This window comes from Colias croceus, chromosome 3 (genome assembly GCF_905220415.1).
Source record: "Colias croceus chromosome 3, ilColCroc2.1".
NCBI lineage: Eukaryota > Metazoa > Arthropoda > Insecta > Lepidoptera > Pieridae > Colias > Colias croceus.
In genome coordinates, this window is record NC_059539.1 from 7,165,090 (window position 1) to 7,192,517 (window position 27,428).

General features: G+C 33.1%; 4 protein-coding genes and 1 long non-coding RNA gene across 8 annotated transcripts in view; 3 read left to right on the plus strand and 2 right to left on the minus strand.

Moving 5' to 3' along the window:
* Positions 1–494: 494 nt before the first annotated feature.
* Positions 495–3,768, plus strand: LOC123705882 (exonuclease mut-7 homolog). The gene has a single exon (XM_045654962.1). The coding sequence runs from the start codon at positions 631–633 to the stop codon at positions 3,166–3,168; it is 2,538 nt and encodes an 845-aa protein (XP_045510918.1). The 5' UTR covers positions 495–630; the 3' UTR covers positions 3,169–3,768.
* LOC123705883 (geranylgeranyl transferase type-2 subunit alpha) lies at positions 3,424–8,236 on the minus strand. Its single transcript, XM_045654963.1, has 10 exons — positions 7,966–8,236; positions 7,761–7,871; positions 7,573–7,688; positions 6,969–7,165; positions 6,613–6,774; positions 5,586–5,699; positions 4,923–5,149; positions 4,651–4,834; positions 3,988–4,310; positions 3,424–3,904 (listed from the first exon to the last, which is right to left on the minus strand). The coding sequence occupies exons 1-10, from the start codon at positions 7,966–7,968 to the stop codon at positions 3,752–3,754; spliced, it is 1,590 nt and encodes a 529-aa protein (XP_045510919.1). The 5' UTR covers positions 7,969–8,236; the 3' UTR covers positions 3,424–3,751.
* Positions 8,237–10,005: 1,769 nt separating this feature from the next.
* LOC123705884 (zinc finger and BTB domain-containing protein 14-like) lies at positions 10,006–12,390 on the plus strand. Its single transcript, XM_045654964.1, has 2 exons — positions 10,006–10,826; positions 11,969–12,390. The coding sequence occupies exons 1-2, from the start codon at positions 10,145–10,147 to the stop codon at positions 12,193–12,195; spliced, it is 909 nt and encodes a 302-aa protein (XP_045510920.1). The 5' UTR covers positions 10,006–10,144; the 3' UTR covers positions 12,196–12,390.
* A 752-nt stretch (positions 12,391–13,142) lies between these two features.
* On the minus strand, positions 13,143–15,367 carry LOC123706264. Its single transcript, XR_006753390.1, has 2 exons — positions 14,022–15,367; positions 13,143–13,601 (listed from the first exon to the last, which is right to left on the minus strand). It is a non-coding gene; the product is annotated as an uncharacterized LOC123706264 (long non-coding RNA).
* A 3,620-nt stretch (positions 15,368–18,987) lies between these two features.
* LOC123706450 (neural-cadherin) overlaps positions 18,988–27,428 on the plus strand; it is a 220,204-nt gene continuing 211,763 nt past the window's right edge. For all 4 annotated transcript variants that reach the window (XM_045655729.1, XM_045655728.1, XM_045655730.1 and 1 more), the window contains exons 1-2: positions 18,988–19,076; positions 20,067–21,395. In XM_045655729.1, coding sequence (XP_045511685.1) covers positions 20,108–21,395 — 1,288 coding nt within the window. In that variant the 5' untranslated portion in view covers positions 18,988–19,076; positions 20,067–20,107. The remainder of the gene's footprint in view (positions 19,077–20,066; positions 21,396–27,428) is intronic.

The window sequence follows — 27,428 nt, forward strand, 5'->3', positions numbered from 1 at the left end:
AACACACCACAAAATTATTTTTAATACATTTTTAAAAGAGTTTTAATTTTAAAGTTCAATAAATAATATGTTAAAAATATAGTTCTTCTTGTAAACTATCGAGTACAGCGTTGGTCAAGTCACATCATTACGATCACGTGGCGGCAGTGAGTTGCGCGAAGGGTGCGCGAGCGAGCCTGCGCGTGTCCACCTCCCACTTATCCTTCACCCCCGCGATGCTAGATTTGTTTTTAAAAAAATAAATACACTTCGATAGCACTCAATCACGACTACGAGCGCTCACGGCGGGAACGTCGTGTTGTTCCCACCTGTGCCTACTGTTCCCACTTCGTTGTTCGCACTCTATAGATAGTATATTTTAAACTATACTCTAAGCTGAGTAGTCTGTGCAGAATACAATTTGAAAATGTCGAAAATGTCTCTGTGTGGTCTATAGAGGGTCTATAATCTATATCACTTTATTTACTAATATTGACATTGACATTTGACAATAATGTCGTCAAACTTCAAATTCTATCGATAGTCATAAAAAATTGAATTGTTGTTTATTTCGTTTTATCAGTGCAAAAGTTTATATTTTCTTAAAAAAAAATAAAAGTCCAAATAAATTATAACAAAAGCAATATTACAATGAATTTAAGTGATCTTGTTAGTAGCAGCCATCAGTCTATAAAGATTGTACCTTCTATTGAAGATTCATTACAAGAGATGGGATTAGATGTTAATCTTGACGAACAAACTATTCTTTGGTTTAATCAACTACAATTAACTTGGATGACGTGGAGAAAAAGTCCAACTGTGGAAAACCACTTGAAATCCTTATACCAATTTGACAATCCATTTAGAATAGCACTAGTATGTATAATAAAGTGCCAAGAGTTTAAAGATTGTAAGCCTAAGACTCTTCCTTTTTATATAATTGAATCCTTACAAAAATGGTCTCAAATGAATAATAGAATACCTGATGAATCTTTAAAACTTCCAGCTTTTCATATAACAACATTACAAAGAAATCAATACTTCCTCAACAAAGTTGTAAAAACTTTTGATATAAAGACAATTAAACACAAAGTTCTACCACAAGTAATAGATATGATAAAGAATGACAATTGCAAACAAGCAACACAATTTGTAAGTGCTTTAGAATTATATGATGAAATACCAATAGAAGATTTGCTTTTTCCACTGATATTACAGGACAAAATTAACATTATTGATGAATATCTTGCTGAATCACCAAGTCAAGTCAGACCTCTATTAAAATTCTTGGATTCATTGCTTGATAAAAAGTGCAATATTAAAGATTATTTTCAAAAATTTATTGAAGATCATAAAGTTTATAATGTTAAACATGAGAAGTTACACCATAAACCCCTTGGAAAGTTAGTAGCCCGCATCTGTAATAAGTATAATGTTCCAATTGAGACATGTAAAAATTTGAGTAAAAATCGAACATCAGGAGGGCTAAGGTATTTAATTTATCAAAAATATGTAGAACACAATGTGAGTGCTTCAGTGTGGGATGATTTGGTCAAGGACTCATTAAAGAAAAGTGAAGGATGTGCTGAGGAATTTATAAACATGTTAATTGACTATGATCATAATGAAGCTTTGAAATGGGCAACATATTTAAATATACCCGAAGATAATCTACCTACAGCACTCCAAAACTTATCTGTTAAGGATGTTCCCATTGAAGAAGAAAACTGGGATGTTGTATCAGATCCAGCACAAAAATTTTATGAACTTTCCTTACCAGAAAACTGCATCATAATGATAGATACAACTGAAAAGTTCTATGATGTCATGAATCAATTAGAAAAATGCAATTTAGTCAGCATTGATTGTGAGTGGAAGCCATCATTTGGTGCAGCACAATCACAAGTTGCCCTTATTCAAGTAGCCACTCCAACATGCATTTATCTCATTGATACTATTATTTTCAATGATAAGCAGTATTCCAGCTTCTGGCACAGGTTCAATAAAGGTCTCTTAGAAAATGACGAGATTATAAAATTAGGGTTCGGTCTTGAACAAGATTTAAAGGAAATTAAAGCTTCCATTATTGGTTTGTATAATATCAAAATAAAAGGTGAAGGATTATTGGATTTATCCCTGCTTTGGAGAACACTTATTGATAGTGGCCTCTCATTTCCAAACACATGTGATATTGAAGGAAAAGGTCTAAGTTCACTGGTACAAATATGCTTTGGAGTACCACTGAAAAAAACTGAGCAATGTTCTAATTGGGAACTCAGACCACTAAGAAAGACACAGATACACTATGCAGCCCTTGATGCCTATGTATTATTAGATATTTATAGCTATCTCCAGAAATTGTCTAATGAATGTAATATAAATTTTGAAGAGGTTTGTAATGAAGTTATGTTGGATAAAAAAGCGAAAATTGTTAAGAAGCCAAAAGCTATTCATAAGTTGGAGGCAACTGCATGCACTTTTGTAAAAGAACCAAAACATTTAAAGTTGCTTGTGGAACCAGAATTATCACGTTTGGTGGCTTACCTAAGGTACTGTGGAATTGATACAGCAGTAATTTCAACATCAATGGTATGGCATGATTCAGTAGGTTTTGCTATGACTGAAGATCGTTGCATTGTCACAACTAAGTTGAAATTGACATCTACATCTAAGTTTCCCCAAAATTGTATTTTAGATGTAGGTAAAGGAACTGTTAAAGATCACTTACAAAGAATTTTCACATATTTTAATGTTTCTGTACATGAAAAAGATCTTTTTATGAGGTGTGTTTATTGCAATGGACTGGGTCTAAGACCATTGAATTGTGATGAGCTTTCAGATATATACAATAAATCTCAAACAAGTGTTGTGTCAACGGCTAGTTATAATCGTTTTAGAGATGATAGTTATGATGAGGATTATGACGATGCATTAGATAATTTTCTCAGTGAATCTGATGATGAAGAGCCTTGTATATATCCTCCACCAAAACAGAATACACCTTGCACTACCAGTAAAGGTGCCACTATAGATCTGAGTAGTATACAAAATGTTTATTCATTTGCACAAACACATAAGGACAAATCTATTACTCTTTGTGATGATTGTGGTAAACTTTATTGGGATGAAGATGACACATTCAAATGCATCAGGAAAGTAGTATTACAATTACTAAATCTTAGTGTTTAGACTTATTTTATACTATAATTAATTGCCAATAGCTGAATAGGTATGACCAGAACATCAGTTCATTAAAATAACTCAGTATTTTAATAATTTAGACTTAGATGTTTAACTGTATGTACTTGTTGACTTTATGATCGTAAAAGATAAGATAAGAAATATGAAATTAAGATTCTGTTCTTTTAATGTTTATAAGAATTTATAATAATTTTACAATTACAATCATAAAAAATGTGCAAATAAATCATAAGAGAAACTAACTTAGTGTTATAAAATCTTTATTTAATATTGATTGTAACAAAGTAAGGCGTTGCAATTATTATTTGTAATATTTTTTAAACATTGTTAATGTAATAAATAAGGCCACCATTGTGTATCTGAATGGACTATCAAATGATATCAAATATGAAAGTAAAAACGGTATCTAAATAGACATAGTTTACACTTGCACTTCCAAAAACCGATTTAAAATTAACTCTATCAAGCCATGATTTTATACAGAACATCTATAAAATTTTAAAGATCTGATTATACAATAAATTTACTTATGCATTTGTAGTTTGTACTAGTACAAAATCAATATCATTTATTAAAGTATTACTTTGATATTATTGTGTTTCTTTTTAAATTGTTCTATATCTTTTAAATCTAAATTATTTCCTTGTGTAATATTCAGTTCTTCCAACTGCAGTGATGGAAATCCATTCAATGTTGTTAATTTGTTGTTAGATAAATTAAGTTTCTGCAAATAATAAAATATTTTATAAAACATGTTTAGAATAAACAATTAGATAGTACTTATTTTTCATTAATGATCCTACTCACCTTGCAATGTTGTAATTTAATGAGACTTGGCAATACTTTAGAAGTCAAGTTTTGGTTTGAAAGGTCTACATCCTCGCAAAAGCTATAGTATTGCAAATGAGGTAAGCTGGTTAGATTTCTAAACGCAACATTATAATCAATGTTCATCTTCGTGTAATGTTCCGGAAGAAAAAATTCTATCAACCATTTAGATTTAAGGTCACTGTAATAACCTGCTCTTTGTTTATCGAGTTTCATTAACAAGTCCAAGTTGCCAATTATTTCTTTGTGATACACTTTTGAATCAATGCATTGCAAAAAGAAGGTAGTTGTTAGAAGAGTCCCTGGAAAATAAAAATGACAAATAAAAACATAGCACTTGATTACAGGAGTAAAATCTTATATATAAAATTCTCGTGTCACAATGTTAGTCTGCATACTCCTCCGAAACAACTGGACCGATTCTCATGAAATTTTCTGTGCATATCGGGTAAGTCTGAGAATCGGCCAACATCTATTTTTCATATGTACCACGGGCGAAGCCGGGGCGGACCGCTAGTTTTATATAAATATGTAGAGAGTGAAGAGTAATATAAAATAAAAATATACCAAATTATTTTCTTTATCATCTTAATCTATTATATTATAATCAAAAGAAAACATATCTAATTAAAATATCCTTACATCTGTTGTCAGGTTCTAGAATAAGTAACTGTCGACATGCATCTAACTGCTCATTCAGTTCTTCTAACACAGAAGCAGAGTACTTGTTTTGAAAGTTTATTTTATTCTTTCCTACATAATAGCATGGCTTGTACTCTTCAAGTTGTATAACTTCTTTTTCATCATTGCTTACATTATGCTCTAACTGAAAAGAAAAAAAAAAAACAAATTAGTAATAAATATAAATACAGAAAGACATTCAATTTCAGATTTAATTAAATCTCCAAACATACCTTTATAATTAATTTATCAGTAATAATTTGGTTGTGTTTAAAGATCCACAGGTCATCATTTTCACAGCCAGTACATGAAGACCATTCACCATTTACTTTTACATCATTAATAAATAAATTAATATTAGAATTTATATAATCTATAGAAACAGTGTGACTAAAGGCCACAGATGTCTTTGTTGCGGTTATAGTGCATACTACTACACTTGTAGTAATTTTAACAGCACCTGAAAAAAATTAAAGCATAATTTAAGTTACAGTACATAACATTAATAGAAATTGTTTTTAAAAAGTACACATAATATTATGTAGACTCTAGGAATTACCTAGTATAGTATTATATTATACTAGCTGCTCCGCGCGGTTTCATCCCCGTGGCTCCACTCATGTTGGTTGTAGCGTGATGATATATAGCCTATAGCCTTCCTCGATAAATGAGCTATCTAACACCAAAATAATTTTTCAAATCGGACCAGTAGTTCCCGAAATTAGCGCGTTCAAACAAACAAACAAAGAAACTCTTCAGCTTTATAATATTAGTATAGATGTGGCATTACTTTATTTTTTTTAACATAAATTATTAATTTTTTTTAAACTTTTTTTTTGTAAATTATAAGTATTTAATTAATAGCTATTATAATCAACCTACTGCTTAGTGCTTACCTAACAACCACCTTTGGTAAAACCAGGCACTTGTGTCGTCTGGGTCAGTAAATGCAGCACTTAGCACCATTTTTAATTCATGTTTATGATGACTATCTTGTATAGGTCTTCCTCCTAGAAAATAAAGAAGTATTTATGTTAGGTGAAGTGTTTACAATAATTGAACTAGATTCATTATAAATAGTAATCTTATGATAAATCCTATTTCTACTGTCACTTTGTGTAATGAACAAATCCGTTTTTAGAAACATACAGTGCAATAGGCATGACGACAGTATCCATAAATGACCGTATTAGTGTTTTTAAGGGAAAATGTATAATAAATAAATTCAATATAGTGACTTAAAAATCTTAAAAACACTAAGATTAATGAGATTATATAAAATAAAACATTGAAATTCTGCAGTTGGCCATTTTGACTAAAACACGCGTGACGTCACGCTTAAGTAAACAACTCACGTCAGATATATTTTGTTGTTATGAATATGTTGAGAATACGCATTTTTATTTATTTTCTATTGTTTCACGTATGCTTTATCGACTCAGAACAGCAATATAATTGCGAATTCACGAATACGTGGTTTCGGGGTTCTCCGCGTCAACTTTATACAATCATTTCTTATTATTTTCTCGCTTAAAATAATTACTAACACATTTTTGAGTATTATTTTAATGTGGATTCACACTGCAATACTGCACACCACTTATAAACTTTGAAATTCGTTTCTATAACACATATTAAATAAATATTTCTTTAATTTTCTTCGCAATGCATACAAATAATTACGTATTTACTAAAGAGTGACGTCACGCTTACGCCATGACACCTCCGAGCTGTTTTGGCACAGTTGATAAATATTTTTTGAAAAATGGCTTTTATCTTCGTAAAATTTAAGTATATTACTGAAATATAGGGTTTTTCTTGTATAGTAAACGTATACACACATAATGGAAGAGGATTTCAAAATCTTTCGTCATGCCTATTCATTTAAAAATACTATAATAAATATGTATTTGATTTTATTACCTTCCAAATCTGGATATAATTGCAGCAACATCTTACTTCTATAATGCCAAGCAGAATAATTTGAAAAGTTTTCATGTAATTTTTCTGTGGTATAATCAAATTCTTCTTTGAGAGATGGCTTACATTGACTAACAACAAATCTTCTATAATCCCAAGTATGAACTAAAATGGTACACAAATAGATTATATATTATGTACATAGTAAGTATACTTGAGACATGATAAAAAATAAGATGGTCTCATTTTGGTTACAACATTAGCCTTAATTACCAACATAAGAACAGAAATAAGTGTTAAGATTATTAGGAGTATCCAAATATTCCATTTCCAAGTTAAAGTAGTTAAGTAATACTTACAGTTTCTCTCATCTAATTTCAAGTAAGTATTGCATAAACCAAGCTCCTTCTTCCAATCTGGATCTGATCTAGTTGTAAGGACCCACTCTCTTTGATGCCAGGCACAATATGATTTTGGATTTATTTTTAAACAATACTCTGTGAGGCTTAATTCAGCATCATAAAGCTTTGAAATTTCTTCTTCAGTTTTATTATTCCTGAAAGGGAAAAAATATTTTCAATTATTTATCAAATGTTAACCTTAAGCCCAGTTTCTTAAGTGTAGTCTAATGAACAAGTTAGACTTATAGAATACTAACGGTCCGCCCTGGCTTTGCCCGTCGTAAATATTTCGCAATAAAAGGTAGCCTATGTTCTTTCTCAGGGTCTAAAGATTGTCTGTGCCAAATTTCATCAAAATCGGTTGAGAGGTTTAAGCGGGAAAGCGTAACAGACAGACAAACAGACAGAGTTACTTTCGCAGTTAGTAGGGATCTAACATAATATTAAATTAACAAATTGTTTGTAGCTTAACTACAATTTGTATTTCTTACCATTGATTATATCAATATATATAGTAATAGTAACACACTATAGTAATAGTTGTACTTTTAGCAAAACATACCTAAAGTCAGAAAGAATTTCTCTTCTTATATTCCATAAAGTGTAAATATCAGGATTTGAGCTTAAGACATTGCCAGTAAGATTTAACTGTTCCTCGTCCAGTTCTCCTTGTTTTCTCTACAATGTAATAAATAAATAAATTAACAAAAAGACATGTATAAAACCAAAGTTCACTGCTCGGCTACCTACTTTATATTGGATTTTTTGCATTGCATGTTTAAAAATTTTAAGCTTTTCTTGCCTTTCTCTCTCTTTCTTGGCCTTTTCTTCTTCTGTAGTACGAACCTTTATCCGTCCGTGCTAAAAAGTAAAGATTCATTCAAGAATAATTACTGTCTTAGTGTCTTATTCAATGAAGTAAGAAACATAAAAAGAGTATAAATAAACTAAGTACCATTTTCAATATTTTATTTATTTTAGTATTGTGAATAGTACGTGAACTGGATTCTAATTTCAAACAAACTAAGATTAATCTAATTAAATTGCAAGAGCCGTAAAAACATGGAATTCTAACAGATATTTAATCTGCTGACTTATAATACATAATATGCAATTGATTTTTATGTGTGTATTACAATGACAATATTGTATATAATAAAATATTATTATAATATTAAAGTTATATTAATAATATTCTGAAATTTAGACTTTTTAATTTATTTTAGTGACTGGCACTAACGTATCAAAATGACAAATGACAAACTACAGCTGACACCAGCAATGACTGAGCACAGAGTTTAGTATACGTACCACAGAGTACCTAAAAAGTATTTAAGTATTCATTGATTTCAATATTAAATTCCATCTTATTTATTAAGCTATTGCATAGCTTCTATCGCGGGCCTTGAGCGCGGGGACCGAATCCAGAAATTGCGTGACAAAAAATCCCACTCCGACAGGCACGGAGGTGTGGCTTGAAGGCATGCTATGCAATAGCTTTACCGCTGCAGTCCCCGAGTGCCACGCGTATTTTTTAATGTCTGATTGTCTACGAATGAGCAACAGCAAGCTTTTTACGTATTAAATGCAATGTGGAGGGGATTACTGCGCGTAGCTTAGAGTATATAATATTATATATTACAGTATAATATCTTCTTTAAATTACATAAAATTAAGTCGGGTTTTCCTTCCTGACGCTATAACTCCAGAACGCACCGCACCAACCGATTTCCACGTTTTTGCATTCGTTGGAAAGGTCTCAGGCTCCGTGAGGTTTGTGGGTTTATATAATAGCAAAGAAAAGGTGTCTCTGTTGGCGAAACGGAGTTTACCCAGTTTGCTAGAATGTATATATGTAGGTAGAATAAATACGAGCTTTTTCACTAATATTATTTGGTTTTCACATTATCCGATCCTTCGGCTATCGGCGTCTGACACCGATAGCCGCAGAATTCCCCTGGAGGGTAAGTAGGTACTTGAAATACTGAAGATAGCAAATTTTGCTGAAAATCTCTTTCAGCTATATAGACAAAGACAAGCAAACATGCCGAATCACAGAACAATGGTAGTTTTCCAATTACAGCACTAGAGCGCATTATGCGGCATAATGCTTAACGTAGAATGTTTCAACGACACTCGACAGCGACGCTTCGCACAATCGAGCACTCTTAAAGCACTATGTCTACCTAGGGCAAACGCTCCAACTAGGTGGGAACAATTTCGAGAGAGAAATCAACAGGAGGATACAGCTGGGTTGGGCAGCTTTTGGTAAACTGCGTCGAGTCTTCTCGTCGTCACTACCACAATGCCTCAAGACAAAGGTATTTAATCAGTGCGTCCTACCAGTCATGACCTACGGAGCCGAGACGTGGACCCTGACAGTACGACTGGTCCACCAACTCAAAGTCGCTCAGCGAGCTATGGAGAGAGCTATGCTCGGTATTTCTCTGAGGGACCAAGTCCGAAACGAAGTAATTCGCCAGAGAACAAAAGTAACCGACATAGCTCAACGAATTAGCAAGCTGAAGTGGCAGTGGGCCGGTCATATGTGCCGCAGAACGGACAACCGCTGGGGCACACATGTCTTAGAGTGGAGACCGCGACTCGGCAAACGTAGAGTAGGACGCCCTGCAACACGGTGGAGTGACGACGTCCGCAAGGTTGCCGGTCATAACTGGCGGCAAAGAGCCAACGACCGGGCTCAGTGGCGTGCATTAGGAGAGGCCTACGTCCAGCAGTGGACATCTAAAGGCTGATGATTGATTGATTGATGATTGAGTCGCATTATGCTCTATTATGTTATGTAATTGGAAAACACGGTATGTGTGCCGAATACAAGAAATAAATATTTAGCAATGAATCTTTGCCTTAATGAATTTTAAACTTAACCTGTATGTCAGAAAAGATTTGATTGACAGTTTGTTGACAGTTGATACATTGACACTTGAGATTTCAACAAACATCAATTTACTTTTTGGATTTTGACATTTTAATAGAAAAAGTCTTGAAAAAGTACCTACCTAGGTACCTAGTTTCACAAGACTGAGGGCACCATTTACAATTACAAAGATTTCTTTATAAACGAAACGGATATTTTATTTTGATCTTCATAAGATAAATGAAAAGAGTAAATAATGAATAATGCACCACAGTTTTCACTACGATGGAATAATTATGTTAGCCACGTTACAGAAGCTTTTAATACTTTACGGTTTGAGAATGATTTAGTGGATGTGACCTTATGTTGTGATGGTGGTAAAATTAAGGCTCATAAAATGCTGTTATCAGCATGTAGTAACTATTTCAAGCAGATATTTAAAGAGAATCCATGTCAACATCCTGTTATTATATTCAGAAATTTTAAATACGATGATCTTAACGCAATCATAAATTTTATGTATCACGGTGAAGTTAATATATTTCAAGAGCAGCTGGAATCATTTCTCATAACAGCAGAACTTCTAGAAGTTAAGGGTTTGACTGATAATTTAGAAGATGAAGGTTATAAGAATCAGCTAAAGATTTCTGACAGTGCTTCCTTGGATTTGACAAAATCGAGACCAGAGACATCAGTTGCGACATCTGTAGATGAACCTATAAATTTAGCAACTTTACATCCCAGCAGAGATGAAAATGTTCAAAGCAATCCACTGCCAATACCCACTGAACAGGATGATGATGGACTTGATTTACAATTGGACTCAAATAAAGAATTAGTTAACCCGAAAGTAAGACCTTCTGTCCCACCTGGAGATGAAATGCAAATTGACATTCAATCTACATCAGCTGAGGATTTATCAGAGAAAAATAATTCTGGTATGTATAAGTGTTCCATTTCATGTTATATTTGATCATATTATAAGCAAGCAGATTATAAAAACCATTCATCAATCAATAATTTAAAGTAGAGCATAAGCTTAGATATGTGTTAAATGTGATAACACTGATTATATATCAATCAGATTTCTATTAAGTATATAAATTACTAGATTTCCGCCCGCGTTTGCAAAGGAACACCCGCATAGTTCCCATTCTGTGAAAACTATCCTATGTGTTAATCCAAGTTACCCTCTATATGTGTGCTAAATTTCATTGTAATCGGTTCAGTAGTTTTTACGTGAAAGAGTAACAAACATCCATACATCCATACTTACAAACTTTCGCCTTTATAATATATATTAAGAATATTAAGACTAATTCAACACAAAATTTTCCCTTATCTCTCTCTCTCTCTCTTGTTAAAAACAGGCCATTAGTTCATCTCATAAGTTTATTATTAAAATACAAACCAAGTGAGTCTCTATATTATATTGGCTCACTATATTCAAAGGAGGCCTTCTGTTTTAATGTAATAAAACAAAGGGTTGTGTAACTATGTATTACATGACCACCACAAATATTTGTCTGTGTGTTTCAACCAAATGTTAAAAACTTCTTTTCTATTCAGGTTTTTTTAAATTGTATCCCCAATCACATATAAATCTTTACAATTTTGTTAATATTGACCCATGTTTATAGGCATAATAGGTGTTATCTTCCGAATTTTATCACGTTTTGATTCATTGGTATTGTTATCAATGTAATTTATTTATATAACAATAATTTTATTACATTGTTGTTTTGATAAGAATACCATAAACAAATATGCTGCTTGAAAATTTAACTTTTAGAGATGTTTAAAAATTGGATTCAACTAAGCTGTATTCACCATTTCTTTTAGTGTAGAAATATATAACATAATATGTATAAAATGGTTAGATTCAAAATAGATACAGACAGAACATAATATTATTATTGTAATGCCATTCAGGAGACTTGACCAGTCCAAAAGGCACACAATAAAATCAAAACTTTTAGTGAATTTTTTATAAACCACACTTAATTTTATGTTGTGTGTGACTAAATTCCAATGTAATCCTATCTACTGTTCAGTAAATAATATAATATTGTTATTTCAGAATCGGATCTAGCCAAGTTTCGCTGTCAATTATGTCCAAAAGGCTTTAAGCACCCTACTTCATTGACGCTACATAAAGATTCACATGCTGGTAAAACTCAATGTCCTGTTTGCCGACGCTCTTTTTCAAGATCTTATGATATGAGGAGTCATCTCCAAAGGATTCATCAAGGAAAACAACTGACAATAAAAGCAATTGCTGCAAAACAATTTCCTAACAATATTTAGTATATGGCAAAAAATGACTATATTGCACATAGTGCATTCGCCTATTAAATAAGCACACAATAATTTTTATAAGTAAATATAGAATATTTTATACATATTTACTTTTTATATGTCACAAATAAATTTGCTCAGCGTTGTAGCTTTGGCTATTTTTGTACTAGTCTATATTGTTTCAATATAATTGTTTAAAATATATTTTGTTGTTTAATTTATAAAATGAAGAATGCAGCTGTACCTTATTGTGTTTATGGCGAACGAAACGGATTTTGAATGTATACCGTATAACGGATCTTATATATATATAAATAGTTGAATTTTGAGGCGGGGGGTAGATGAGAAATCTTTTGCGACCCTCGAGTCCTCGGGAGAAAAAAGCGGGTTCAAATCCCGCCTGAATAATTTTCACGCAACTTAGGTAGTTTTAAATTGTGTAAGTAATCAAATAATGAAAATATTTAAATCTATACTACTCTGTGATACTACTAATATAAAGCTGACAAGAGTTTGTTTGTTTTTAAAAAAAAAAGGAAATAAAAAAAGACGGGTTGCACTCCGGGAGGTGTGCGTTACCCAGGCAAAATGTTTTGCTTTAGAGAGATGAGACTTAAACAAATAATTAGTGTATCATGAGGAGCAATTTGTTTACTAATAGCAAAATTTGTTTGAATTGTAGTTTTTAAGTTATTTAAGAAAAACAAATTTTGCTGGAGTAACGTTTGAAACGTTACCCAGGCAAAATCGTCTTTCAAAAATTAGTTTCAGCACGGAACCAAATACATGAATAGATAGCTTTTGTTGAGTAGTAAATGTTTATAAATAGCAAAATTTGTGTGTGGTATAGTTCTTTAGTTATTTAAGATTTTGCTGCGGTAACGTTTTGGGATTTCCCAGATCTCGAAAACGGCTCAACGCAGAAGTTTGAAAAAAATACCAATAAAAGACCTCAATTTGTTTAAATTTGTTTAATCATTAGTTTTTGATTTGGTTGACGTAAACCAATGTAATTAAATGGTTTCAAAAATCAGAAGAAGCGGGTTTACATGTAAACCAATACACTTATAACCAAATAAACAGCTGTAAAAAATACCCGTGGTTCGACGCTTGTTTACATCAGAAATATTAGATTTCATACTTTACACATTAAGAAGATAAAAACAAATTTGATTTATTTTAGACTGGTCGTACTTTAGCGATCAAATACGCAGTTCCCATAACATTAAGAAACATGGCATACTTTAAACAAATTAAAATGATTCCTGAAAATTCCTTCCTGTTAATTGCAGCTTTGAATTACGGCTCTAATGAAAGTTATCTCAAAAACAAGATTATGTCAGCAATTCTCTAATGAGCCGACCAAATTGAAAAGGTCACATAAAAGCGACCGCACCATACATAAGCGCAACCATCTGAAATGAACAGGATAATATAGATATTTTGTTAGTACAGTTGAATACAAAAGTTTTCTGGTCAGGTTAGTTAAAATAATAAAATGGTTAAGATTCATTATTTTTATTTAAAAAATCAGTCTCATACAAATTATATGTATTGCTTTGCCTTAGCATCAACATTTTTGAGTTTTGTTTACGACTTGCTTGAAAAAAATATTAATTTTTTCCGATTATCTCGTATTATTAAGTGTAATACTTAATAGAAAAGGGTAAGGGTAAAAGGTCTAATTGGAATATAACGTTTCCTATGGTCTAACTTGAATATTTTAATTTATTTTAATTTTGAAAATAAATCGTTTATTTTTTAATGATTTTTAATTATTTTTACTTCATACTGAAACACAACTGTACTGTAAAATAAAAACATTTAATACTCACATCGTTCAAAGACGTCGTCGTACACACACACATAAACCACAAGCACTTCTCTCCAAAACACTTGGTTCACGACTGATTGTTTCATTGGTTCGGTCGGAGCTAGCGTACCCATAGATAGAGCGTACTCAACTACTCACAGCTAAAGAGTAAGTAAGACAAGGCATATAGCTGTTGCGTTGCATTGCACACAGCGATGCGCGCTGCTCTGACTAGCATCAAGAACGTTAAAACGTTTTTAGCGTGGCTTTGCGTTGTGGTATCAAAATAAAACATTTGGTTTAACAGAAACAACAAATTAAGTACTAAAAATATAGCTACATGTATATATGTTTGTATTGTTTTAAATCACACTATAAATTATACACTATGATATTACACTTTTATTAACTAGTAAAAATTGTGTAATATGGTACTGCACTTAAAAAATATTAAAAAATCGGCTTCACGAATAACGTTTTTCTGCTTAACTGTACAAAACATCGGTTACCAAGCTGCTAATTTGCGAAGATTACCCGTACGTACGGTGCAGTCGCTTTTACGTGACCTTTTCAATTTGGTCGGCTTATTAGAGAATTGCTGACATATTCTTGTTTTTGAGATAACTTTCATTAGAGCCGTAATTCAAGGCTGAAATTAACAGGAAAGAATTTTCATGAATCATTTTAATTTGTTTAAAGTATGCCATGTTTCTTAATGTTATGGGAACTGCGTATTCGATCGCTAAAGTACGACCAGTCTAAAATAAATCAAATTTGTTTTTATCTTCTTAACGTGTAAAGTATGAAATCTAAAATGTCTGCTGTAAACAAGCGTCGAACCACGGGTATTTTTTACAGCTGTTTATTTGGTTATAAGTGTATTGGTTTACATGTAAACCCGCTTCTTCTGATTTTTGAAACCATTTAATTACATTGGTTTACGTCAACCAAATCAAAAACTAATGATTAAACAAATTTAAACAAATTAAGGTCTTTTATTGGTATTTTTTTCAAACTTCTGCGTTGAGCCGTTTTCGAGATCTGGGAAATCCCAAAACGTTACCGCAGCAAAATCTTAAATAACTAAAGAACTATACCACACACAAATTTTGCTATTTATAAACATTTACTACTCAACAAAAGCTATCTATTCATGTATTTGGTTCCGTGCTGAAACTAATTTTTGAAAGACGATTTTGCCTGGGTAACGTTTCAAACGTTACTCCAGCAAAATTTGTTTTTCTTAAATAACTTAAAAACTACAATTCAAACAAATTTTGCTATTAGTAAACAAATTGCTCCTCATGATACACTAATTATTTGTTTAAGTCTCATCTCTCTAAAGCAAAACATTTTGCCTGGGTAACGCACACCTCCGGGAGTGCCGGCAGAAGTGAAAACTTGATTATTAACGTTCAGCATGTTTGATATTTTGGAATGGTATCCGTCTTACGCATGGATATATAAGGGCTAAAAAAAAAAAAAACATCCGTCTAATGGCTGGTTCACACTTTGATTAGTGTGAGTGCAGGTGATTAGTGCGAGTGCAGGTGTGTAGTGCGAGTAGTGTCCAATTCAACTGCGAGTGCAGGTGATTAGTAGGAGTGCAGGTCAATGGTGCAATTCGCGACGCTACACACTACGCTAAACACTAAACACTAAACACTCGTGTCCAGACGTGTTTAGGCAGGCACACTGCGAGTGAGGGGGAAGGGAGGGCGCGCGGGACGTGGCTACTCGCAGTCCACTCGCAAAAAAATAGAACACGCTTCTATTCACTTTACTACACAGCCTACTAAACACTTGCACTAAACAGTCGCTGTCCACACGTAGTTACTAAACACCTGCACTAATCACCTGCACTCGCACTAATCAAAGTGTGAACCAGCCTTTACGCTTTTTCGATCAGGCCACGTGTCCTGACGCGAGTTTAAGATTTTATACCCAACGCCGCTAAAGAAGTTTTCACTTCAAAAATTCTTTCGTCCCGCGGTTTTACTAATAAAAATAAGAATAAAATATTTTATGTTATGAACTTGACTACAATATCTAGTATGTATAGGATTATAAACTTACCAACTATCAGTATGATTAGGTATAATAATCTAGTAAGGTACTGCACAAGGCGTTTGTAGAAAGATGAGTTCTGGGATAGATGGCGTTGAGTCAGTTGTACAAGTTGTATAATATATTATTAATAAACATTAAGAAGGTATACCTTGGTAGTATTAATACGAGTTACCTATTAATAAATTCAAATATTTACGCATCTTTTCAATCGAACGACGCGACGCCGACACGCGCGATTATAAATGCACAATTTTTTATCGTGAGCTAATGCATAGAACGTCTAACATAATATTATTAACCGTAAGTACGATTATCCGTTGTCGTATGATAGGTATGTCACCGTAAAATTGTGAAAACCGTTACATTATTGGTTATAATCTCGAGATAGATGCCCGTAAACAGTCGAAATTTGGTGAATCGTAACGTATACGTACTGTTTTTCCCTTAGAGTATATATTACAATAGTATAGAGCGAGTGTATTGCACAAATTGCTTATTGCACATCGTAGGCAGATGAGCTATAGATACTATATAGATGTGTGTGTGACAAATAGGGATGGGTAGGTATCAATTGCGTGTTGAACTGTCGATAAGTTATGTAAATAAATATGTATCATAAGTAAATTTTATGTTCAATAAGTTATTAAAGGAAAAATATACGAATAAAGTATAAATATGTAATTTTAAATTTGTCTACCAACTGAATAAAGTTTGTTTATTCCATTTGAATATTAAATATTATATATGAAATTTTCTTGTATTAATTATAAGTACTTTAAATAATTGGAATATCAGAAAAACGTGAGTACTTTTTAAATAATAAAGTTAATAAAATAAAAGATCAGGTTTAGTGCTATTTCTTTAATAATAAATCAAACCATAATAATAATGTTTTAAAAATGGTAAAAAATATTAAGAAATAATTAATAATTTAAAATGATAATATAGTTAATAAATAATATTAATAATTTTTTTATTTAATTTTATCCATTCTACTATCAAAATCTTCAAAATCAATTTAGCGGTTCAGAAAATATATCGTAACATTACATACTTTACATTTACATTCGCATTCATAATATTAGAAAGTGTATCATACTAAACACACCACAAATATATTTATAAACATTTTTAAAAGAGTTTTAAATTTTAAGTTAAATAAATAATTTGTTAAAATATAGTTCTTCTAGTAAACTTTATATCGAGTACAGCGTTGGTCAGGTCACATCACTATGATCACGTGGCGGCAGTGAGGCGCGCGAGCAAGCCTGCGCGTGTCCGCCTCTCACCTACCCTTCACGCCCGCGATGCTAGATTTATTTTCATAAAAATAAGTATAACAATCGACTTACTGATGGAATGTGATAGTGGATTTCAATTTTGTGTATTTTCTAGTATCGTTTTTGCAAGATAGAACAGCACATTTCACCATGTTTATTCGTAATATGAAAAAAAATCCAGAGCAACGCACTTCGTGAGCACTCAACCACGACTGCGAGCGCTCGCGGCGGGAACGTCGTGTTGTTCCCACCTGTGCCTACTGTTCCCACTTGGTTGTTCGCACTCTATAGATGGTATATATACTCTAAGGTTTTTCCCTTTAGTTTCTGTGATATCTGTGGTTTTTCCGGTAGATTATAAACTGTCGACACGAAACCGTTTAATTGTGAAATACACATTCGATAATTATTATGATGAGTTAGATTAGTTTCGGTTTATTTAAATACTAAGTACACATAACACAGAACCTAGCTACTACTTATTATACTGTGACAGTACCTAAACGAAGACCCAAAAAAATGGCGAAGACGCAAACTTCACCGATGCAGATGGTCGTTTGGGAAACCGGAAACAGGAAAAATAATATAATACTTTTCTGAAAAATAATGCATTAAATTGCAAGTAGGTAAATGTTATGTTATAGGCATAGAGATCTATCTGTGATCTGTGGTTATAGGCATTAATTTGTCAATTACAATCTCTTGAGTTAAGTAGGTAGGTAGGTACATTATTATAGTCCACAAATTTATGATACTTACTTTATTAAGTGGGTAACTATATGGTTTTTACAACGGCGACATTGTACATGGGAAAAACATAATACCTACGATATTATCATTGATATTATAGGCAAGTTATAGGCATTGTTATTAGTCTAAAGTTTTAGACTCTAAATCAAGGTGTGCTCGTACCTACTATGCGTAGGTAGGTATGATCGCATAAATTAATTCTACTTGTTTTTTATTTTTTTTTATTTCATTACGTCATTAGAGTCAACAGTTAGGTATAATACCTATAATATAGGTAGGTAAACAAGTCGGTAGTTGAATATTTATTTGATAGCTCGGTCCGTACTCCGTAATCAACCATTTTTTTTAATAATTAGGTAGGTAGTTAGTTATAATATAATAATTATTACAAACAATAGAATATAAAATAATAATTACATAGTTAGTTAGGTACAAGTTGTAAAAATGTACAATACCTAGGTATGTACAGCATGTGGTACCTACAGATAGGTTATAGTAACACAATAATTTATCTCTCACATTTTATAATCGTAGGCTTAAGCCTACGATTTCCATACTAGGTAACTTAAATCTTAATGATTTAAGACTAGGTACCTAGGTACTATTAGGATAAGAAAAGTAGATAGAGACAAATGGTCTCTGTGTATAATTATTTTTATAAAATAATCGGGTTGCTAATTGCTATACATTATTTCTTAGCAGTTAATTATTTTTCGAATTAAAGAAACCAGTAAGAACAGTAGATCGCGGCATTCTTATCCTATAGGTTTATTATAACTCTATAGCGTGCTGGAATAGGGGTGGCTTCGGCAAGGCGGGGGTGTTACGGGCGAAGTGCGCTCGATACGCGCGCGCTACAACTTCACTCATCCACCATCCAGTCGCATTCTGACGCCCCTCGCGCTTGGTTGCTGTCAGCCGTCGAATCGCTCGAAACGATCATACCGATCACAAATCATTATAAACTTTAACCATATGTATGTATTTCTGTGATAAGTGAAAAATGTTTTGATAAACCCTTGCTAATGGAATTACGTGCGAAAAAGAAAATCTAGAAAGGAAAAGTCGAAATTAATATTTTGTTTACATTTGGCACACATGTTTGTTGTATACCCATTAGCAAATTTAAATATGTAATTATATTGTGTCAAATCTAATTGCCATTGATTAAATTTGGGTGGTGGTTAATTATAAAATGAAAGTGTTCCTATGTGAAATGAAATAGGTATGATATAATCGGACTGCTAGATTCGTGTTTCTGGAGCTACATAAATTTTAATCAAGCAATTCATTTATTATAGTGCGAAACACTTACGTCCAGTGTAGTGTAGATTGGCAGAAATAGCTTACGCGTTCTTTATTAAAATATGTGAATATTTGATGGTGTGTCGTGAACAGGGGCGCATACAGTTTAGATTCGTTCGCGAAACGTCACGCGGCGGCGCAAAAGGGGGTATTGATCGGCGACGGCGGGTCGCGAGACGCCGGCGTTGCCGCCAGCCGCCTAAATAAAGCTCTGCATGTGTGCCGCCCTACGCCGAAGTCGTCGCCGACAACTCTGTCTTGCGCTTTTATTTGCCATTACACATTTCTCTCGGTCTCTTTTAACATTAGTTAAAGTTATTACCCACTTGTTTATAATCTTTACGTACTAGAAATAATAATATAAGTTATGACAAATACCTAGGTATGTAATAACATTTTAAGACAGTATTAAATTGAATACAATAGTAGGTAGGTACTTATGTATGATGCAATTATATACCTACGATCTTTCAAAGTTCACTTGTATTATAGTTAGGTACCTAGTAATATAAAGATGCTTGCGTGCCAAATGTAAACATAATTATATCTACATACCTACTTCGCATTTCACTGTTAGGCGTTAGCGAATAATATCAACACTTAGATAGGTATAATTTTAATATATCCAATGGGATTGCTTAGATATTTTTTTCTTTTTATAGGTGGAAATGTTGGGATAAGTTTGAAGTCTTCTAAAAGAGCAATGGGGCGCATAGTAGGGGCCCAAGGGGCACTGCTTTGTATCCTCTGCATAGTGCTAGAGTCTAGCGCGCTTATCCTCCTGCCGCACGATGTTCGCCCTGGTCACGCCGTACGCCATTTTGCCGGGAACCATTCGAGATATACCCTGCTCGATCCCGAGTACACTTCATTCTTCACGCTTTTGGACGATGGCCTACTAATGACTACAGCTGACCTTGGACCTCTTTTGAATCAACCATTGAATCTCGCTATATTGGAAAGTACTCCATATAGTAGTTCAGCTCATTCATTACATTTGTTTGTTATGGATCGAAAGAAAATGCTTAGTTTCTCTACTATTAATGGATTGCATGGAGAGATTCCAGAAAATGCACCTGAACGATCTGTAGTGGACCTGCCTCCGATACGAGCTACAGCTCTTGTTAATATTGGGCCCATAGCATATAAAATTATAAAAGGCAATGAAGATTCCATTTTTGCTCTACGAGAAAAGGATAACAATCAAAATTATAATCTAAAATCTGTAGTAACAGAAGGAGATGTAGAATTAGTTGCGCTTCGTACATTAGATGCTGAAACTAAGAATTCCTATAATATTGTTATCCAAGCCACCGATTTGCACGGAGCAAGTAAGGCTAGTTTACCAGTTTCAATCACGGTCTTAAATGAAAACGATCACGAGCCCTTATTTGAACAGGAAATATACTATTTCGCTGTAAATGGAACTCTAGACAAGAACCTTAATAATGGAACTGCACATTGGCAAAGATTTTCTAATATTGGTACAGTTCATGCCTACGATGCAGATGGCGATCGAGTTTACTATTCTATAAAGACACCTACAAATCTGGCTGTAATTGTACCTCAAACTGGCGAATTGATTCTTGCTGGCGAACCCGACAGCTATGAAGCAGAATTGTTGATACTTGCCCATGATACCGGTACTCCCTCTAGGAAAAGTAAGCCAGCTCAGGTATTCCTAGAGTTCATTATTCGTGAGCGAAAAGATTTACCTGCACTTCATCGAGAGAAACGACGTGTTACTAGAGCCGTTCGTCCTACGAAACGCATAGAATTCACAGAAGGTGACGGTGAAGTTGAGGGACGTGCAGTCTTTACGCTTGAAAAAGAAACTGATCGTGAAACATTTAAAATTCGTGATGAAAATCCGTGGGTTACAGTGGAACCTAGTGGTGTTGTAAAAGTTAAAAAGAAGTGGGACTTTGAGGAGCTCGGGCCCGAGAAGACAATCGACTTTTGGGTTACCATCACAAATGCTGGAAATGGAGGTAAGTTATTTTTATATTACTGTTTTTATTCGAATATTTCACTTTTCGTTTTCTTTATTATAGAACAAAATGAGGATGAAGTAAGGCCTTCGTCATTAATATTGCACTGATTCTTAGAGGAAGGAGAGATAATAATCAACATTTCTATGCCTATTTAATATTACGCGCTTGCTCAAGCTCCGTTCCTGGTTGACTCACAGAATGAACACAAAATAAAAAATGCGTTCCTATGTCACTATAGAAATCAAAATATTTTTTTCAATCGGTTAACTAACTAGGTAATTACTTTTTAAGTTTTTTTAGCAAACTTGCATACAATCAAATACTATTTTCTCTATATCATAGAAATGCGTCAGTAGGTACATATTTTTTTAATGTTATGAGCGAATCTTAATCAAGTAGGTAATAAAACTTTGCCAATATCAATCCAACCATCACAAAAATTAGTAGGGTTAAGCAGAATTTTTTTTTGTCTCGAATAGATTTCACATGCAATTAATAAGTGAATACTTACCTACTAACCTAAAAAATTTACTCACATACATCTCATATACGAGTGTAAATTTTTCAAATGTAATTGCACACCAAGTTCTAACATAACCCTTGAGCTTTAATAACTTACTCGTGACTAACACCTGTCGTATCGAATTGCCCACTCAACCGTTTTATTGTGCGTCAGGTTATAGAGTCCCTCTGCGACGCAATCTTCGGTGCATCCATCAGTCATTCATAATGATATACATTAGGTATTTAGGTCTATCGTATATTACGTATAATCTATTTTATTTATACAGTTTATATCTATTATATTAGTGAACGAGATGAGATTATGAATTATTGTTTAGTTTCATTTTTTAGATTTCATCGATCTAACTTTTTTGTGATACCATGTATGATACATGTATTTACGTACCTACTACCTACTAACTTCCCGCCCGCAATTAACATCATCTGAGATGCATGTCATTTCCTCGTACGATTTTCAATTCCCTAGGCCAACCCCCTTCTAGTTTAAATAACAATACAAAGATATGGCTTTATTAAAGATATAAAATTATTCCATAGGTTTTTTAACATCTTATAATTTTTCCGTCAATAAACTGATATATTCATAAGAGAAACATATTATAGGACCGAAAACTCTACTCTGTAATCTACATGTACTTTAAAATGAGATACAGTTTTATTTATGACAATATTATTGCAGAAACTAGAACGAGGCGAGAAAAGTTATTGCCAAGAAAGCTTAGTTTGTGAAGACGTTGATTATACACTCAAGTTTTAATGCGTTATTAAAAGTTCACTAAGGGCCTTGTTATGATAGACATTACTGTAAAGTAACTATTAGGGGTAATTTGTATTTGTATTTTGGCTTGAAATTTAGATATAATTTGCTTGTTTTAGTTTCTAAACTATGATAGACATAAGTTATGTTATTGGTGAAATGTAATTTTGGGTTAATATTTACCAGTAAATAATGTGACGACTATTTGATGACAAAAGCGTCTTTTGTATTAATTGTATAAATAATATAGTGTGTTCTAATCTTTTAATCGCAATAAGCTATAAATTACTTATTAATCTGTAATGATAACTACAACCACATTATAACCAAAGCAGAACAATTTTAAATACACGTTTACAATTAACCTACCTATATATTCAATATTCATTTACCTCATACAACGTAATCAAAATAATAGCAGCAGTCCGATTTTATTATATGGCTTCTTTAATAGCAATAGAATGTGACATTAATAGCGTGTCCCAGTTCTTTTGTATGAACAGTAGCACGAGACCACAGACAGGTGTGCTAGGAATTCCCATTAAAAGTCATAAATCTTAGCCGTGGAATGGATGCGACAGGTTGCGACCACCGTGCTGAATGCGTTGATAATCGGGGACCTGTCGCACGGCCTCAGTTTTGTCGATTCTTTACGCCAACCCCCATGATCACGATGCAATCGTGTCGTGGAATGCCACATTACTTTGTAACTAGAACGATAGCGTCGATACCTCACACTTAGAAACCAAACATTTTTAATTTATTTTAATATTACGTTAAAAAAGCTCGGGCGCGGGCTTAAACTCCGAAAGTTTAGTAATTATGAACCAGAGGGAACCCAATTTATCTAAGGGCTTAGTATAGGTCTAACCTAAATGTGTTAATGTTTGTTTAGCGAAGGACAAGGTCTAATTTTGTTTAAAAATACACGAGACCGAGCACATTATTAAATCCTGTGTTAGATACATATAAAATGTACATAAGATGTATTTGGTATTCATGATTAACGATTGTTATTGTGTCTTAGAAGCCCCGTATCGATTATTATTATGCATCTATAAAAACGCGTTGCCTAATTATACGTTCCCAGTAGATGATCCTTAGTGGGTGGCCGTCTTCGGGTTATTACTCTAATCTAACTCGGATATCAAATCTTTATTAACCTTCATTTTTCGAATGATGCGTCTTCACTAGTTCGAGGTTACATCTTATAATAGTGGTGATACAATCAACTAGAAAATAACGTTTAAAATGTAATAAAATGTCGTGTGCAATTCTAAAATAATCATATTCAACTATGTATTTAATTTTAAAAACTGTAGCTGTTAACATATTTTTTACGTATAGATAAAGTTTTAAACTACTAAAATAAAATTGCTTGTTGTTTCTTGCGACGCGGACGTAGATCTTTAACATTTAATTTTCAATTTCACAATTTCTCAAGTATTTCTATAAAATTAAATTGCTTTGAATTCAAAAGAATACACACAGAAATGTGCTTTTACTCAGAAAAATGACAAAGCGCTTCTTAGTACCTGGTATGCGACGCAATCTCATCAAAGTGCCTTTATGTATACGTATATACTACATATATCTATATAGGAAGATAATATACTGTTGGTAAATTAATCCTCTATTCGTGCCCTCTATCATCCTATACGCTCTTTGAGTTAGCGATCGACAAGTGCTTTGATCTTGTTTCAGAATCTCTTTCAATACATTTGCAGGTATGGCGTTATCTCGATTGTTTGCTCTATTTAAATTGATTTTTAATATTGATGAGACAGGTTATTGTAAGGCACTTTATGAACAAGCAATTAAGGCATACATATAATATAGGTCTACACGGTGTCTGTTTTTTTTTTCTGGTGTGCAATAAAACGTTTATTTTATGTATCCGCAATCTACATTTGAGTTTCACAATTGATGTTTAATTTTGATTTGCATCAAATATTTTATTAAATATACATTTTAATATACATATTCTATTCTACAATGCTACAATTTTCAAGATGAACGCTGTGTCCATTTTACATTCGTACAATTCAAACGATAAATACAATATTCGAGATCGCATCTTTTTATACCGTAAACAGTTGAGAATATCTGTTAACAGTTATACATATAATAATTTTGTTTCAACCATTGCTCTACTGAACCGATACATCAGTGTCATATCATGTGTAACATTTGAAACTATGTGGCAATGAAGGTTCGTAGTTCGGACACTGTGAATGCTCGCAAAACGGTTACGGTCCGTTTGTGCAGTACTGTTTGTTAAATTTACTCATTCATTCAATCAATGGCAATGGGTGCGGGCGTTGGTCGCACAATAATCGGTACGGGACAATTCCCCTCATTGTGACCACTGGCCGCAATTACGTATGCGCACTTCCTATGCTCGAGTCTCGACCCCGACCGACACATCTGGTGACCGATTTTTTGCTCTTATGCCTCTCGTTTAATTAGGATGCGCATCACAGCTAATTGTAGTTAACAGTCTAGATATGATACATATGCATGGGAACGGACTTCTATGTACTACACACGTGCACTGTATTTCGTAATTAAATTACTCACCCTTGCTATTTATCTGAATAAAACTACCCTCAATACGGCACTCTGGAGATTAGGAAAGTTGAGGGATTTTTCTTACTCATGTGTAGGTACCTAACGTGATCAATTGATTAATGTTCAGATGTGCGCTGTTTTTAATTTATTTTTATGAAAAGTGCACGCAAGATCCGTCATTCCCCAATCACGCTACTTATTGTTGTAAACATACGTTAAAAAAAACGTTTTTTGATGAAAATTAAATGAAAGAATGAAAAATCTAGGTTTAACTATCTATAGTTAAACCTAGAATTTAAAGAACCTAAACTCTAGTTTAGGTTCTTTAAAATTTAAAAAAAGGTAATTTAATCTTTATTTTTAGCGTTTTTAGTTTGCTCTTGAAAATAACAAAGGCTTTATATTTTTTGGTTTTTATGGCATTCAAATGCTTTATAAATATAAATTTATAAAGGATAGAAAAAAAATAATTATAAATTTATATTAATAACAAAGGCTACAAATTGTTACTAGCCCTGACCATCGTGAGAATGTTTGACCGCTCCATTTTTAACCCCATGCTCAAGTAGGTATTTGCTTAGCACACGGGACGTACTTATTGGTATAGTTAGGTTTCGAGTGTGCTTTTGCATTGTTTGCAGAGTACAAGTATTTTTAAAGTTTAAATTATGTAACATAGCTGTAAATATTTAATCAGTGATTATTACGCGACTCTACAATTTACTTTGAACGTAGTTACAAGAAAATTAAAGATAAATTAAAAACTATGTAGTATCAGTATCAAATTTCATGTCATGTCCGTTTTGTTTCATTGTTGTTTTGTAATTTCGTGAATTATTATAAGTTTATAAGACAAGCGTAGTTAGTGATGTTTAACATGATATCAGATGCAAATAGCTCACGCAAAGTGCGTGATTGTCGATCTATCCTCCCATCTTCAAGGCTTTCACTCTGATTATGGTTTGATTGCGGTCATTTGCTCGTCTCCCTAAATGCCAGTGAGAAGCTTTAACACGCCGAGTAAAACAACAGCTATGAACTAGCGATACATTGGTTGTTCACGATTCTTACACATGTTATATATTATATTATGCCTATTGCGTGATGTAGTCAAACCATTATGCCTTGTTATATACACGTAAAACTCCGACTGCTAGTGTTCAATTAGTACAGTTATAATTCTAGCCTAATTAATTTTACCTTTGTAGAGTATGTTGTTCAAGCGGTCTCTTGAGCTTTGAGCTTGCTTTGAGAGTGTTTACTAAACTATTATTATTTATTAATTTTGATTTTGATTACATCGAACTCAATATGAAATAATAACATTTATATTCACGATTGTTACGTAGGTTTATTGCTAGAATTAAAACATGTTCAGTTGGTTTTGAACAGTAGATGTTCGTAAGAAGTAATGGAGTACATCAAACTAAAGGACGTAAGTAAGTACTTATACGTGGGGGACACGAAATCGTGGTTTTTGCATGTACACCACTTAACATAGTATTGTTCTGTTTGCAATGGTAACTGGAGAGCTCTCCGCGACCCTGATTGGCATTCACTACACACGTCAATTCACCCCTTTTGCTCGATAGTAAGCATTCACGCCTAGATTGCAAGCTTCAAGAAAATACTCTCTAAACAACTTTTTAATTATAGCAATAAAGTTGATTTTATAACCTTCATCATAGTATGAAATGAAATTTTAGTACACATTAATTAGTTTCGCTTTTATAATTTGTTTGCCTTCATTTCAGACAAGTTTAAAGTTATTATATAGGTAATTACGGTGAGAGTATCATTTAGTTCCCGTCAAGTACACCTCTCTGAGATGCGCGGGGTCACAGAGGGCGTGCGTATTCGTCTACTTAGAAAGTTACAACCAAAACATTCGTCTGTCTAATTATAGACTGATTTAGCCTTACGTGTTGCTTTCAAAGCGTTTCAGAGATGTTTCATAGTAACACTGATGTACGTTACCGTTTTAAATGCTTTGAAAGTTTTTACTTGCGTAATTATTTTGAATAATATCATGTCTCCTTTAAAGCAGGACGTAATCTACCGCCCAAGCAAAAATGTAGGCCCTAAAGCTAAACGATATACGAGGGATGTCTTTGTTATAGGTAAACACATGGTATATTGCTTCGTCTATGTGATTTATTAGCACTAGCATGTGGTAT